General features: G+C 36.0%; 1 protein-coding gene across 2 annotated transcripts in view; it reads left to right on the top strand.

Moving 5' to 3' along the window:
* Positions 1–15,453, top strand: part of TPR (translocated promoter region, nuclear basket protein) — a 69,083-nt gene that overhangs the window by 53,387 nt on the left and 243 nt on the right. Inside the window, exons 42-51 of one of the 2 annotated variants that reach the window (XM_043922812.1) lie at positions 750–881; positions 1,075–1,165; positions 2,677–2,861; positions 4,001–4,069; positions 4,185–4,276; positions 7,772–7,878; positions 9,336–9,431; positions 9,555–9,711; positions 12,255–12,373; positions 14,714–14,809. In XM_043922812.1, coding sequence (XP_043778747.1) covers positions 750–881; positions 1,075–1,165; positions 2,677–2,861; positions 4,001–4,069; positions 4,185–4,276; positions 7,772–7,878; positions 9,336–9,431; positions 9,555–9,711; positions 12,255–12,373; positions 14,714–14,809 — 1,144 coding nt within the window. Of the gene's footprint in view, positions 1–749; positions 882–1,074; positions 1,166–2,676; positions 2,862–4,000; positions 4,070–4,181; positions 4,277–7,771; positions 7,879–9,335; positions 9,432–9,554; positions 9,712–12,254; positions 12,374–14,713; positions 14,810–15,453 lie in introns of both variants that reach the window. The other variant, XM_043922811.1, reaches the window with a different exon arrangement.

Raw genomic sequence — 15,453 nt, 5'->3', positions numbered from 1 at the left:
ATTTAAAAGCTCATAGTATAATTTCACCATTTTCTCATTCAATGCCACATTTTAAATTTAGAATCAAAGTGGACCACTTGACATTCATTTGACACCTAGAAGTTTTTCTTTTTTCTTTTTTTTTTTTTTTGTATGTCTGCATTTATTCAACACATGTTTTTGGACATCTATCCTGAGCCAGCTGGTTTTAGGTGTGGGGATACAATAATGAACAAAACAGACAGCAAACCCCTGCCCTCATGGAACTTACAACCTAAATCTCTACAAATACATCTAAGCACAATATAGAGCAAGCCACGGGGTGATTAGATAAGCAAAGACAGGTGCTGTGGAGAAAAACCCAGCAGGGGAGGGGGCTAAACCGTGGATGTGTGTTAGTCTCTCAGTCATGTCCGTATTCGACTCTCTGACCCCATGGACTGTAGCCCTCCAGGCTCCTCTGTCCATGGGCTTCTCCAGGCAAGAATACTGGAGTGGGTTGCCATTTCCTTCTCCTAGAAGTTTTTATCTTTGAATTGATCTCATACGGACGGTTAGAATTCAGAGTTGACCGTTAACAATACTAATTCAAGTAAGCATCACCGTTTTGATTCTTGATGCGACTGAAATCTGAATTCCGTATCTTTCAGGACAGCTCCTGTATCCTGATCAATGAGGTGTCCCTTAAATTTCTAATCATGGTATCAAGATAATGTAGAACGTGTGTACCATATCCTGTATCTTTATTTATACTTGGGGTTTTTTACAAGGATTATGAAGAAGATGAAGACGACGATGAGGATGATGAAGATGACACAGGGATGGGAGATGAGGGTGAAGATAGTAATGAAGGAACTGGTAGTGCAGATGGCAATGACGGATATGAAGCTGATGATGCTGAGGTAACTGGCTAGAACTTGGACATCATATTCTTCAGGAACTTGCTTGGTATTTTCCAAGAGTATGAAAATGCTGTATTCTCAGAACACTGCAACTTTTCACATCTTTGGGTTTTTTGTTTCTGCTGTCATCTGGTAAATTATTGAAGATAATCACTTGACTTATTTGCATTTAGCATTCATATTTTGTTTTCAGGGTGGTGACGGGACTGATCCAGGTACAGAAACAGAAGAAAGTATGGGTGGAGGTGAAAGTAATCAGAGAGCAGCTGATTCTCAAAACAGTGGTGAGATTTTGTTTAGTTTTTCTTTTGTTATTTTTGTCTCTTTTTAATTGAATGCTTTTAATATTTTACTTAATATTTTAACCTAACATTTTCTAAACTAAGATTACACTTAATTATCACATGGGTAATAAAACTTAGTAAACTGGCAAGGAAAAGATTGGCTCTTATTGTTGCTTTGTCACTATTATTCTCATAAAATCTACTGTGTTTATATCTAAAATGTAGTCATTATACTATTTTTTTCTACTTCATTGGAATACAGTGAGAGTCAGACATTTTAAATCTATAAAGTATTATAAATGCCATGTGTTGCTTCTGGTCTTAAGTGTAAAACTTAATCAAGGACTTCTAATAACAATAATAGCAGTTCACAACCAGGAGAGGTCAGTCTAATCAAGCTGCATGTTTCAAGATTAGTGGGTATCAGTTTTAAAATACTGTCCAGTTTTCCGATGTATAAGAGACTTTTTCATGAATAGAGCGTGCCTTTTGCTAATTCTTGAAAAGATGAGTCCTGGCAATCAGCTAAAATGTTGTAGGCAGTAAAGAATTATAGAATGCATAGAAAATTATTTTCTTTTAGAATCATTTTTAAATCTTTTTTGAAGACTCTGTGACCATCTGGTTTTGATATTCTGGTTTTAACAGATAATACTGAGCCAAAATCAGTAGTAATATAATAAAAACCTTATATATGTAGACCAGTGGGAAAACAGAATATCTGAGTTTTTGTGTAGGCCTGTGTATAAAAATGCAAATTGTATTCTCATTTGAATTAAGGAAAGGAAAGCCAGGCTGTCTTTTCAACTTTTAAATTTTTTAAGAGAATGAATATTGAACTATATAATGAAGAATAGTGTTGCTTTTTAAGGGAGGTAAGGAGCTAAGGAGATTAATTGTAATAATTTACATCTTTAAAGCGTTTTATGGATTTAAGAAATACCTTTTTTGTGTCACATAATTGGGTTATAGAGGGAAAGTTTTTGCCTAGTATTATCACTGAAAGCTAAGTCTTGTGAGCATGAGTGTTCATAGCCTTTTTTCCTCAATACAAAATATAACAGATGCTCATTGAATACTTTTTGGGGAAATTCTTACAATAAGCTTATCAGGTGTTAAGTACCAGTGAAGAATCTGAAAAGCAGACAGAAAGTGATAGAACCAGGGTAAGTGTTAAAAGCTATTAAGTGTTAAAATGTTTATCTTGTGTTAAGCTAAATGCTTTATGTCCATTATTTGAAATCTTCAGAAAAATGTTTCTTGTGGGTACATGGATGTAAATGTTTCTTGTGGGTTTCATGAACCAACCAAAGAAATAGAAGGAACTTGCTTAAGGCTGTACAGCTGTTAATTGCATACCTGTTATCTCTGGTTCTGCCACACCTCACTACTTTTTTTATGAAAATATTAGTTAGGTGAACATTCATAGTAGTAAGATTTATAGTTCTAGCAATTGTCCAAGTTACCTTATTGTAAACTTCAGTTCAGAATAAACTTCTCTTTTCCTGTAGGTGAAGGAAATACTGGTACAGCAGAGTCCTCTTTTTCCCAGGAGATATCTAGAGAACAGCAGCCATCATCAGCATCTGAAAGACAGACCCCCCGAGCACCTCAGTCACCAAGACGCCCACCACACCCGCTTCCCCCAAGACTGACCATTCATGCTCCACCTCAGGAGCTGGGGCCGCCAGTTCAGGTATGAAAAGTACTAGTCATTCTGAACATTTTACTTTGAAAAATGTTGGCTTTTTCTCCCTTTCTTTCCATTAGCTATTACTTTGTTTTTCCCCAGGAATTAAGTGAACTTTTTAATGTTTTGGTACATTTTTATAAAATTTTTGAGCTGGAACTAATCTCCGTTATTTTCCCTGAAATATGGCAGATGTGAACTTTGGAAAAAGCAAGGCTTGCTAAAGTCATGTATAAGTTGAAGTGATTATATTCAGAGAAAATAAGGGTCTGCTGTTTCTACAGGTTAAAAAAGAAATTTTTCTTGGATTTTGATTAAAAGATAATTCAGCAGCTGACCCATTTGTTTTGAAGGTTTCTTTCTCCAAGGTGCATGAGTTCTTTTTAAAAGAAATTTCTGTTCTTAACAGATCTTTTTTCTTATTTTTTGGAATCAGACATATTAATACCCACTTTTCAAGTTCATGATAATGTGCATAACCCTTTACATGAGACACTATTGTAGGATTGGACAAATCTATTAGAAGCTCTTGAAGAAACAGCTGGAAAAGTAGAAAGGATCTATTAATCATGTAGCTTGAGTCTTACTTTGTAGTATACTAAACACTGTCAAGGGTAGATTTTACTGAAATACCACTTGTGAAGATAAATTTTCTCATTTTCTGAAAATATAAAGTCTTAGAGGATTGTTTATGGATCCTGCAAAATATACCATCTCTATCAATTTTTAATTGTCTAAATTGGGAAGCAGTTTACAAGTAGTCAATACTGCTGTTGGAACTTTAAAGGATAATTAAGCTTCAACATCCAAACACTTAAATCAAGGAGATAGAAACTAACTTAGTTATCAACAAATAACATAGGATCAGAGTTTGGTTTTACATAGTGATTAATATTATCTACTGGTTAATAAAATATTTGTTGGTTAATATTATAGTCTGTGTAATTAAAAACATCACTGTTTACAAAATAGACTTCTTTAATACTAGTAACAAGATTAGTAGCAGTTTAAGAAAAGTTCCAATGATTATATTAATCTGCTAACATTTCAGTTATTTTATTACCAGTCTGGTAAGCTGTATCTGTTAGCATTTGGTGTTTCTTTCATTGCCTAATTCCTTAAATGAAATTCCTTTCTTGACACAGAGAATTCAGATGACTCGAAGGCAATCTGTAGGACGTGGGCTTCAGTTGACTCCAGGAATAGGTGGCATGGTAAGTGCCTGCCTCTCATGTAAAAGTGATTCATTTGTTCAGCAATTATTTGTCTCGTCCATACGGATGCTTCTATCATGTCTGTGAAGTACTTGATTTCTGTCTTTTTTAGCAGCAGCATTTTTTTGATGACGAAGATAGAACAGTTCCAAGTACCCCAACTCTCGTGGTGCCACATCGTACTGATGGATTTGCTGAAGCAATTCAGTAAGTTAATGAGATAGAACCATACTTTGTGACTAATCAAACTCTTTCCCTCTTAACTTGATTACATTTGATGGATACATTATTTGTTAAGTTCTATGATGGGTACTAAGCACTTGAGAGTAGAAGGGTTGAGGATATAGTGTTTGAGAAAATCACATCAAGATGAATGAAATACAGTTGCTTCCATCAGGAATTTAAAATTTGAAGGCAGTATAATGGTGGTTAAAAGTGTGGGCTTTAGTTAGAATGCCTGGCTTTGAAACCTAGCTGTACTGCTTGCTTGCTGTATCAAGTTATGTGTATTCTCTGTACCTGAGTATCTTCATTTTATTAATGAGAACAACACAATATTTCTTACCTCATAGATTGTAAAAATTAAAGGAATTTATGTTATCATATTTATATAATATCACCTACACATAGTAAATGCTTTATATCATATGTTGGTGAAAGTGTTAATAATTACAGTCATCATAATGGATAATACTGTTGTGTAAGCTAAGCTTATGCACAACTAATGATAATCTTAACACTCTAGAATAGAGGAATGAGCAAGAAGCTTTGTTTATAAAAATGAAGGAGTGATTTATACCAACACATAGGGGAAAAGAATGAGAGAGGACTTAATGGGGACAGCATTAAATTGAGTCTTGAAAAAAAATTCCTGAAGCTTACTGAGCATTCCCATGAATCAGTATTTTAATCTTGATAACTATGAGACTGATCACACCATCATGGTTATTGGGTCTTTAAGATCTTTTGTATAGTCCTTCTGTGTCTTCTTCTGTGATCACTCACCTAGAGCCAGACATCCAGGATGAGAAGTCAAGTGGGCCTTAGGAAGCATCACTACAAACAAAGCTAGTGCAGGTGAAGGAATTCCAGTAGAGCTATTTTAGATCCTAAAAGATAATGCTGTGAAAGTGCTGCATTCAGTATGCCAACAAATTTGGAAAACTCAGCAGTCACCACAGGACTGGTAAAGTACAGTTTTCATTCCAGTCCCAAAGAAAGGTAATGCCAAAGAATGCTCAAACTACCACACAATTGCACTCATCTCACATGCTTGCAAAGTAATGCTCAGAATTCTCCAAACCAGGCTTCAACAGTATGTGAACCAAGAACTTCCAGATGTTCAAGCTGGATTTAGAAAAGACAGGAACCAGAGATCAAATTGCCAACATCCATTGGATCATAGAAAAAGCAAGAGAGTTCCAGAAGAACATCTATTTCTGCTTTACTGACTATGCCAAAGCCTTTGACTGTGTGGATCACAACAAGCTATAGAAAATTCTTAAAGAGATGGGAATACCAGACCACCTGACCTGCCTCCTGAGAAATCTGTATCCTGGTCAAGAAGCAACAGTTAGACTGGACATGGAACAGCAGACTGGTTCCAAATTGGGAAAGGAGTACGTCAAGGCTGTATATTGTCACCCTGCTTGTTTAACTTATATGCAGAGTACATCATGAGAAACGCTGGTCTGGAAGAAGCACAAGCTGGAATCAAGATTGCCGGAAGAAATATCAATAACTTCAGATATGCAGATGACACCACCTTCATGGCAGGAAGTGAAGAAGAACTAAAGAGTCTTGATAAAGATGAAGAGGAGAGTACGAAAGCTGGCTTAAAACTCAACATTCAGAAAACTAAGATCATGGCATCTGGTCCCATCACTTTATGGCAAATAGATGGGGAAACAATGGAAACCATGACAGAGTTTATTTTCTTGGGCTCCAAAATCACCGCAGATGGTGACTACAGCCATGAAATTAAAAGAATGCTTGCTCTTTGGAAGAAAAGCTATGACAGCATATTAAAAAGCAGAGACATTACTTTGCCAACAAAGGTTCGTCTAGTCAGAGCTATGGTTTTTCTGGTAGTCATGTATGGATGTGATAGTTGGACGGTAAAAAAAAAGCTAAGCGCTGAAGAATTGATGTTTTTGAACTGTGGTGTTGGAAAAGATTCTTGAGTCCCTTGGACAGCAAGATCAAACCAGTCAATCCTACAGGAAATCAGTCCTGAATGTTCATTGGAATACTTTGGTATTGAAGTATAGTCCAGTACTACCAGTATTCCAATACTTTGGCCACCTGATGTGAAGAACTGACTCACTGTAAAAGACCCTGATGCCGGGAAGGATTGAAGGCAGGAGGAGAAGGTGATGACTTGAGGATGAGATGTTTGGATGGTATCACAGACTCAATGGACATGAGTTTGAGCAAGCTGCCAGAGTTGGTAGTGGACAGGGAAGCCTGGCATGCTGCAGTCCGTGGCATCTCAAAGAGTCAGACACGACTGAGTGACTGAACTGAACTGTGAGAATAGATGCTGTTATTTCATTTGCTGATAAGGAAACACAGAGATGTTAACACATTGACTAGATTTCAGACAGCTAGGAAGTGACAGTTTTTTATTTCAAACCAGTCTGGCTCTGGAACCTATTTTTAGCTCTTGTGCTATACACTCCTAAAGGATAAGAAGGCTTTTCACGTGGAAGTGTGTATGTTTAATTGTGGCTGAAATATCTGTTGCATGATATGTACTTGAAGAATAGAAAAAAACATGTTTCTACAGAAATGGGAGCTGATTAATTTTCTAAGGTATATGATAATATATGGCCATCAGAACAGATTTTAAACTTGCTCCGTTAACTGCAACTCACCTCAGGTAACACAGGTTTACAAGCCAATTGATCAGCATCAGCCCCACCTTTCTGAAAGTCAGCCAATCAGAAACACTCATCTAAAAAACTGCTCAGTGCCAGCCAATCAACAGCATTCTCACATAGCAGTGGAGGAACTTAAGTTCCTTTTCATAGAAGGAGACAGGTTTAAAATCTTACCTGATAGAGACTGTCCTTAACTAAAGCAATGATGGAAACAGGAAATAGATTCAAGAGTACAATCCATAAACCAGGGTATAATCCATAAACATCAATAGCTGGCTAGCCAGGGAAGGTTAGGGTAAGGAGTGGGCAAAGAGTGAGATAATGCTATTATATATCCTGGATTATGGGCAGAAAGTGAATGGTAGTGTTATTAGGGCAGGGAGAAAACAAATTTCTAGCCAACTAATAATTAAATGTTTTCTAGACCAACATTGAAAACTGAGACAAAACTTTTTTCATGATTATATTCGTTTTTTGTTATATCTCATGTTCAGTTTATGTTGCTTTTTATGTATCTACATAGAGATTTCTAGCAGATTTGAGAAATATGAGGCATAGGTCAGGAGAGCTGGAAGCTATTTATGTGTAAGTCATGTTTATATAAATCCCATAATATGAATCACATGATTTATATTTTTGCTAAGTTCTTGACAACTGCTATTTTGAAAATATTTTCATATATAAGAGTTTCTTTGTCAACTTTATCTTCAAACTGTTTTCCTACTTTGTTTATTCTTCCTTCTTCCTGTTTTCTTTCCATTATTGCAGTTTAAGCAAGGTAACTTTAAAGGTCATCTTAAATTAATTTTTGTCTATTTAGTTCCCCACAGGTTGCTGGTGTTCCTAGATTCCGGTTTGGACCACCTGAAGATATGCCACAAACAAGTTCTAGTCACTCTGATCTTGGCCAACTTGCTTCTCAAGGAGGTAAATAGCTACATAAAAGCTTAGCTCTCCTGGATTTGCATGTATTTGGTAATAAACTGTTCTGACATGATTTTTTTTTTTAAGTGAGCGAGTATTAATTTAAAAAAATATATCTAAATAATTCTTATCCTAATTTATGGAAAAAAGGTGTAATATATTTACTACTTATTAAGCACTACCTTAGATATAAGTGTTCCCAACAAAATTTTCACTTCTTTGGGCATAATGACTAACTTTTACACTTGTATCTCTTTTGGCTCCTAGTATAGTATCAGGAATATTTGTTGTGCCCATAAATATACATGGGTACTACCATCCATTTTAAAGTTGTTGGAAAGAGTGCAGCATATTTTTTTAGTTTGATGTTTAACATTCCAGTTAAGTTTATAAAACTAGTTAGATATTTTCCATTAACATTAAAAATAAAAAATGTTAAAAATATGTGGAATAAAATGACATCTAAATTAAGTAATAGCAGTTGGTTACTTGGACATGAATTATGCTCTTTCTGGAATTAATTACCTTTTAATCATTGGTTGGCATTCATAAAACACACTGTATTTCTGGGAAGCTGTTATGGTATTTTGTAAGTGAATAGGGGATGCATACTAGTCTAATAATAAGACCAGAACAGAAGAATAATCTGCAGCCCTTATGTAAGTCATGAAATTCATCTTAGTCCCTGGGTGGTTTAGGATGTTAGTTAGGTCTAATACTGTTTGCCTCTACCAATATAAATTGTGAGTTGACTTCAGAGAAATTCAAAGTTTTGATGTGGCTTTATTATAGTACTTCTAAGACTTGGAAGTCAGATTTAAGCTTAGATTGGAATGCTACCACTTTACTAGTAACTTTGGGAAAATTAATTAACTTCTTTGAAATTCAATTTCTTTAGCAAAAAAGGAGACTAATAATAAACTTGCAGTTTTGGTGAAGAGTAAATTCAAACATGGTACCTAGTTCATAGTTGGCTACTCAATAAAGTTAGCTTTTATGAAACTATGAGAGCACTTCAGCTGGTCTTTATTAGGGTACTTAAATTAGTGTTGTTTCCATGGTGACTCATTGATTAAAGAATCCATCTGCCAATAAAGGAGATGCAGGTTTGATCCTTGCGTTGGGAAGATCCCCTGAAGAAGGAAATGGCAACCCACTCTAGTATTCTTGTCTGGGAAATCCCATGGTCAGAGGAGTCTGGTGGGCTGCAGTCCATAGGGTTGCAAAGAGTCAAACACAACTGAGCAACTAAAAAACAACAAATTATTGTTAACTTTAAGGTTACATTTAAATTGTATTTACATTTTTTAGGGATTGACTTTTGCTTAATGGGCTAATTGTGGGCTTCAGCAGAGTTGAACTAATCAGTATCTGCACTGATTAGTTTTCTTTCTTTTGGATATCTAGGATGTGGACAGTATTTTGTCCTTTCAATCATTAATGTTCAAAATTGTCTTTAGGTTTGGGAATGTATGAAACACCCCTTTTCCTAGCACATGAAGAGGAGTCGGGCGGCCGAAGTGTTCCTACTACTCCTCTACAAGTAGCAGCCCCAGGTAGGTATCAAAGGCAGATCAATATATTATGTCTTATTGGTGACATGGAAACCTGTGATTAAAAATTTCAGGAAACCACAAAGCTAAAGTTTTCATTGCTTTTGTGGTCTTTTCATTTTCAAGTGACCGTATTTACCGAGAGCACCCCCTCCGATGCCTCAGAGCATGCTTCTCAGTCTGTTCCAATGGTGACAACGTCCACTGGCACTTTATCCACAGCAAACGAAACAGCAGGAGGCGATGATGGAGATGAAGTATTTGTGGAGGCAGAGTCTGAAGGGTAAATGTTTACCTGGTAATTTTTGCATGCTTATACTTGTCAGACTTTTAGATTTTTTTGTTCTTTCCTTAAGCCAGAAAGAAACAGTCTCTTGAGCTATATTTTCAGTGGCATCCTTTTACAAAAATAAACCGAGCCATATATTTTGGAAAACCAATTTTTGCACAAAATATTATATTTTAAGACTTAGACATTATTATTACAGAAGACAGATAACTTTTAAAATGGTTATATCCTTGAAAATTGCATATGATGCATTCTAGGACAAAGTATTCTCTAAAATCACTGGTCCTCTTCCATTAATGTAGCTGCTTGAACTTTTCCCCAAGAAAGAAGTCTTTCTGCGAAAATTAGGAAATGTTAGGAAATGACTCAGTTTTCCATTTAGTAGTGGGCTCTCAAGCAAACCTCACCTATTTTTTTATTTATGTGCGTTTAGAACTTGGTCTGAAACACTGACTTCTTAAAAATTAGAAATCTTCAAGACCTGACTTAACACATCAGTTATAAATAAAGTGTAAAAAGAAGTATTTCACAACAAATCATTCAGATTTTTTTTAAACTAAAGGAGGTGGAACAATTTAATAGAACTCACTGGACAGTGCTTTGGAGAAGTTTAACTTTTAAAGTGGAACCTGATTCTTTATAAAATAAAAATGTTCGACTTCGTAGTCAAAAGCATAGCTAGAAGTAGAATCCAGATTCCTAGGTAGTGCTCAGGTTTTGTTTTATTTAGCAACATTTTGTTAGTGTAATTAACAGGCCAACTCTAGTAAATATATGAAAAAATGAAGTCTACTATTACGCCTCTAACTCAATGCTACTTAGTTTGAGAAAGTTACAGACCCTGCTGAAAATGCTAGCTGCCTTTAATTCCATGCCATGTATGCAAGTCACTTCATGGGTGTCGTTTTTAATCCACACAGTATTATGAAGTTTTGCTCCCATTTGACAGATAAGAAAGCTCAAATTCTGAACATGTTAAAACAACTTGCTTAGACTGTACTTCTCTAGTTTTCAACTGTAGCAGAGTCGTAAGAGTATCTTTCAGGTCCAGTTCAGTTCAGTTGCTAAGTCTTGTCTACTTCTTTGTGACCCCATGGACTACAGCACGCCAGGCTTCCCTGTCCATCACCAACTCCCAGAGCTTGCTCAAATTCATGTCCATCGAGTCAGTGATGCCATACAACCATCTTACCTTCTGTGGTCCCCTTCACCTCCTGCCTTCAGTCTTTCCCAGCATCAGCGTCTTTTCCAGTGAGTCATTCTTCGCATCAGATGGCCAAAGTATTGGATTTTGTTTCAGCATCAGTCCTTCCAATGAATATTCAGGACTGATTTCCTTTAGGATTGACTGATTTGATCTCCTAACTGTCCAGGGTACTCTGAAGAGTCTTCTCCAACACCACAGTTCAAAATTATCTATTCTTTAGCGCTGAGCTTTCTAACTCTCACATCCATACATGACTACTAGAAAAACCATGGCTTTGACTAGACAGACCTTTGTTGGCAAAGTAATGTCTCTGCTTTTTAATGTGCTGTCTAGGTTAATCATAGCATTTCTTCCAAGGAGCAAGCGTCTTTTAATTTTATGGCTGCAGTCACCATCTGCAGTGATTTTGGAGCCCAAGAAAATAAAGTCTGTCACTGTTTCCCTTGTTTCCCCATCTATTTGCCATGAAGTGATGGGACTGGATGCCATGATCTTCCTTTTTTGAATGTTGAATTTGAAGACAACTTTTTCACACTCCTCTTTCACTTTCACCAGGAGGCTCTTTAGTTCTTCACTTGCAGCCATAAGGTGGTGTTGTCTGCATATCTGAGGTTGTTGATATTTCTCCTGGCAGTCTTGATTCCAGCTTGTACTTCATCCAGCCCGGCATTTCGAATGATGTAACCTGCATATAAGTTAGATAAGTAGGGTAACAATGTACAGCCTTGATCTTTCAGGTACATTGTTATTAATAAGTGTACTGAAGTTTGCAGATGATAAAAACAGGAGCACATTTAAGTTATTCTTGTACTCTTAATCTTCCTCACTTGTTTTTTGATGTGCTTTCTCAAATGGGAGAGAGAAATGGACTTATAGCTTTGAGCTAGGAATTCATCTACCCTAGCCTCATCTGGGCTAGAGCCCATGGTGAAACAGTGGTATATTATTAATAGTTAGAACTGTTGTGGGTTATTTTAGTATCTGCTTTCGTTGAACGTTGTTTTGCGATTTATCAAAACCCAGATACTGTTATCGACTATGAACATCTTTTGTTAAAAAGAAAAAAAGAACAGCAAAAAGGAGGAAAAAATAAAATTGGAATATGTCCTAGCGAGAAAAGAAGTGAGGAAAACGGAACTTGAGCTCTCTTTTCCCCTGCCTTTTAAATATATGGTTACTATTGTTAGAGTCTGAAAGTTTGAGTTGGAGGGGACCTCTGGGTTATTTAAATGATAGACTATATAAAAAAAAAAAAAGTTTGGGAGCAATTTAGGATACATGCTAGGATCAGTTTTATATTTTCTAATGAATTTTTGTTTTCCTTTCTTAGTATTAGTTCAGAAGCAGGCCTCGAAATTGATAGCCAGCAGGAAGAAGAGCCTGTTCAGGCCTCTGATGAGTCAGATCTTCCTTCCACCAGCCAGGACCCTCCTTCCAGTTCTTCTGTAGGTAAGTCCCTGCTCCAGACTACAGTATAGCTTTTACACATCAGTCTTGTTTGCAAAAGACACTGTTCTGTTAGTAACAATTGATAATTCTTTTTTCCTTGCCTTTTAAAATGCTTCATTTGAAAGGCAAATTTTACTTTATTAAAAAGAACTTTTAATTTGTATTAAAGGGAATTGGTTGTATCAAAGGTGCCATAGGGGCTGGAGGGATGGATTATTGCGAGGGACACTAAAGAGTAGTCTCCAGGCCTCTTGCCTATATTTAAACCAGAGCAATTCCTTTCTTATTTCTTCTAACTGATAAGTTCTACATGAGATTTGGTATGTAGAGTTGAGGGTTGGGAGGCCTGTTGCTTAAAAAGAAATTGAAATTTACTGATGTAAATAGTAAAGTTTGGTTTTTCACATTTTTGAAGTTAACTTTGAAAAGGGCCATGGATCTTTCTTGCAATAAAAATTATTTCTGCAGTTCTTTTTAAAAAATAGTTAATATTTATTGAGCACTTACTTTGTATCAGACAGTATTCTAAGCCCTTTACCTGTATTTATTCATTTAATTCTCATACCACCCAACGTGGTAAGCACATATCTCCATTTCATAGAAATGGAAACTGAGTCGCAAAAAGGTTGAATAATTTCCTTCAAAGTCACACAATAATAGGCAAGCCAGGATGCAAACTCAAGAAGTTTGACTGGAGATGCCACTCTTAAATGGTACACTGAGATAGCTTATTTATCTCAGAGTTTTTAGCTAAGCAATTTCTTTTATTATTAAAGAAATATATCCTCAGTCACCCACTCTTAATTATTTCATTTTAAATTGTTTATAGCAGTAATCTTCAAACTCTGTCATGGAACCTTCAGGTTTTATGGAAGACCTTCTCAATTACTACTTTTTTCAGTCATGGCACTTGGCTCTCTCAAACCTCTTCTCCCTTTCTGCTGCTTTTCTGTGACACATTAACCCATTAGCTAATATGCCCAGATTCAGATTCTGTATCTGTCTTTTAACAGCTAGTAACTTTAAATCTCTGCTCACTTCATTGTGAAATATGGATATTCATAACTCATCTTGCAATCAGGATTAGAAATAATGTATATAAATTATATAACTCAGTGCTTTGCACACAGTAAGGCTCAAATTGTAGCTGTCATAATTATTATCAATATGATAGCATTATGGATAATATAATAATTGAAGTTCTGTGCCCCCAGTCGTATTCTGATGTCCCATGAGAATTATCTTTCCTCCATGGGAGGGCACGAGTTATATCTTACCAGATCTTGCATAAGAAAATATGGTTCTTATTCCCTTTTACAGTATAATATGAAATTAGGGTGTTAACACTAATCCTCCCCATCTGAGCAGTCATCCATGTGGTCAGCAAATATTTAAGTGCCTACCAAGTGCCAGGCAGTTTTACAGAGGCGTTACCAAAGAATTTGATATTTAAGGAAAAACCTGAAGGTAAGGAAGCAAAGCTGTGCAACTCTTCAGGGGACCATGTTCCAGGACGAGAAAAAGAGTAGATGCAGAGTCCATAGGCAACAGTGTGATACGTTCAGGGTCAGCAAAGAGGCCCGTGTGGCTGAAGCATAATCTGGACAGAGAGAGAATGGCAGGAGATAACGGGTGGGGGGAGGATAGATCTTGTAGCCCATTGTCATTTCTTCAGCTTTCATGGATGCAGCAGGCTTTTGGAGGGCTTCAGACAGTGTGGTGACATGATCTGACTGAACTTAGTATCAGTTTGGCTGCTGTGTAAAGAAGAGACTGAAAGTGAGTAATGGGCAGCAACAAAGCGAAAGTGTGGAGAATATTGCGGTAATTGAAGGTAAAGACAGGATAGTGGATGTTTTAGACAGAATAGTGGGGTCAAGATTGTGAGGAGTCAGATTCAGGATATAGATTAAAATTAGAGCTTACAGGATTTGCTAATGATTGGATTGGGGATTTCTGGAAAAGGGAAGAGTCAGATATGACTGGTGGTATATTGCAATGGACTGTTGTTTCCTGAAGGATGTTGCTAGTTTGTTTCCCCATTGTATTCCCCAGCTCCTTGCTCAGTGTCTGATACATGGATAGGAGCCAAGTAAATATTTATTATTAAATCATAACAGTTGGGTGAAATGAATGAAAAAGTCAAAAACAAATTTTTTTTTAACTTTTTACCTTTTTGTTTGTTAAATGTCCCTTGTTAAAAAACAAAGAATATTTAAATATAGAAAGCAGTGGGCACCTTTGCATTCTATCCATGCATTCACTTAGTATCAGTTTTTGTCATTTTAACTGCTTTCTTATTTATTAACTTGCTTTCCTGTATATTAATGCTTTTCTTAGATACTAGCAGTAGTCAGCCGAAGCCTTTCAGACGGGTAAGACTTCAGACAACATTGAGACAAGGTGTCCGTGGTCGCCAGTTTAACAGACAGAGAGGTAAATTTCTAATATGCTGATCACGTGATAGGATGTGCAGTAATATTAAATGGAATGAGTTTTCTAATCCTTAAGCTTCCAGTGTGTATTTATTTGACATTTTTTGTTTGTTCTTTAAAATACTCCAGGGGCTGATTAAATAATTACACGTTGAGCTTGTGATGTTTACTAATCTATAAACTACTTGTAGACAGGTTTGTGTACCATAGGTTTATAATGAATATGTGCTTATATTTTATTTTTACTCATTTCTTCCTTGAGTTCAGGGTAAGATCTGAAAAAGCTAAAATGTTATACTGCTGTGTAATCATTTGTTACATCTCTGCCTTTTGTTGTTATACCTTTTTTACAGAAAAATAAGGATTTGTGACTTGTTTAGCTAGTCACAAAAGAAAAGAAAAAAAAATGTAAAGAAAAATGTAAAATTTTAATATCTTTGTTTTCCAGTTTAACTATTAGAGATTGCATTCATGTTATAAAACATTAATCTAATTGTAATGATTTCCATTGAAGATATAAAATACCTAACAGTTTTGTGTCTATACGCTTAGACACTTGATCTTGAAAATTTTTATAATGAATTAGGGTAAGTGAATACTCTAGTTTTAAGCTAACTTCTTAAAATACTCTAGTTTGAGCTAGCT

This window comes from Cervus elaphus, chromosome 14 (assembly GCF_910594005.1).
Source record: "Cervus elaphus chromosome 14, mCerEla1.1, whole genome shotgun sequence".
Taxonomy (NCBI): Eukaryota; Metazoa; Chordata; class Mammalia; order Artiodactyla; family Cervidae; genus Cervus; species Cervus elaphus.
The sequence above is the reverse complement of the archived record's forward strand: the minus strand, read 5'-3'. Positions and strand labels throughout refer to the sequence as shown.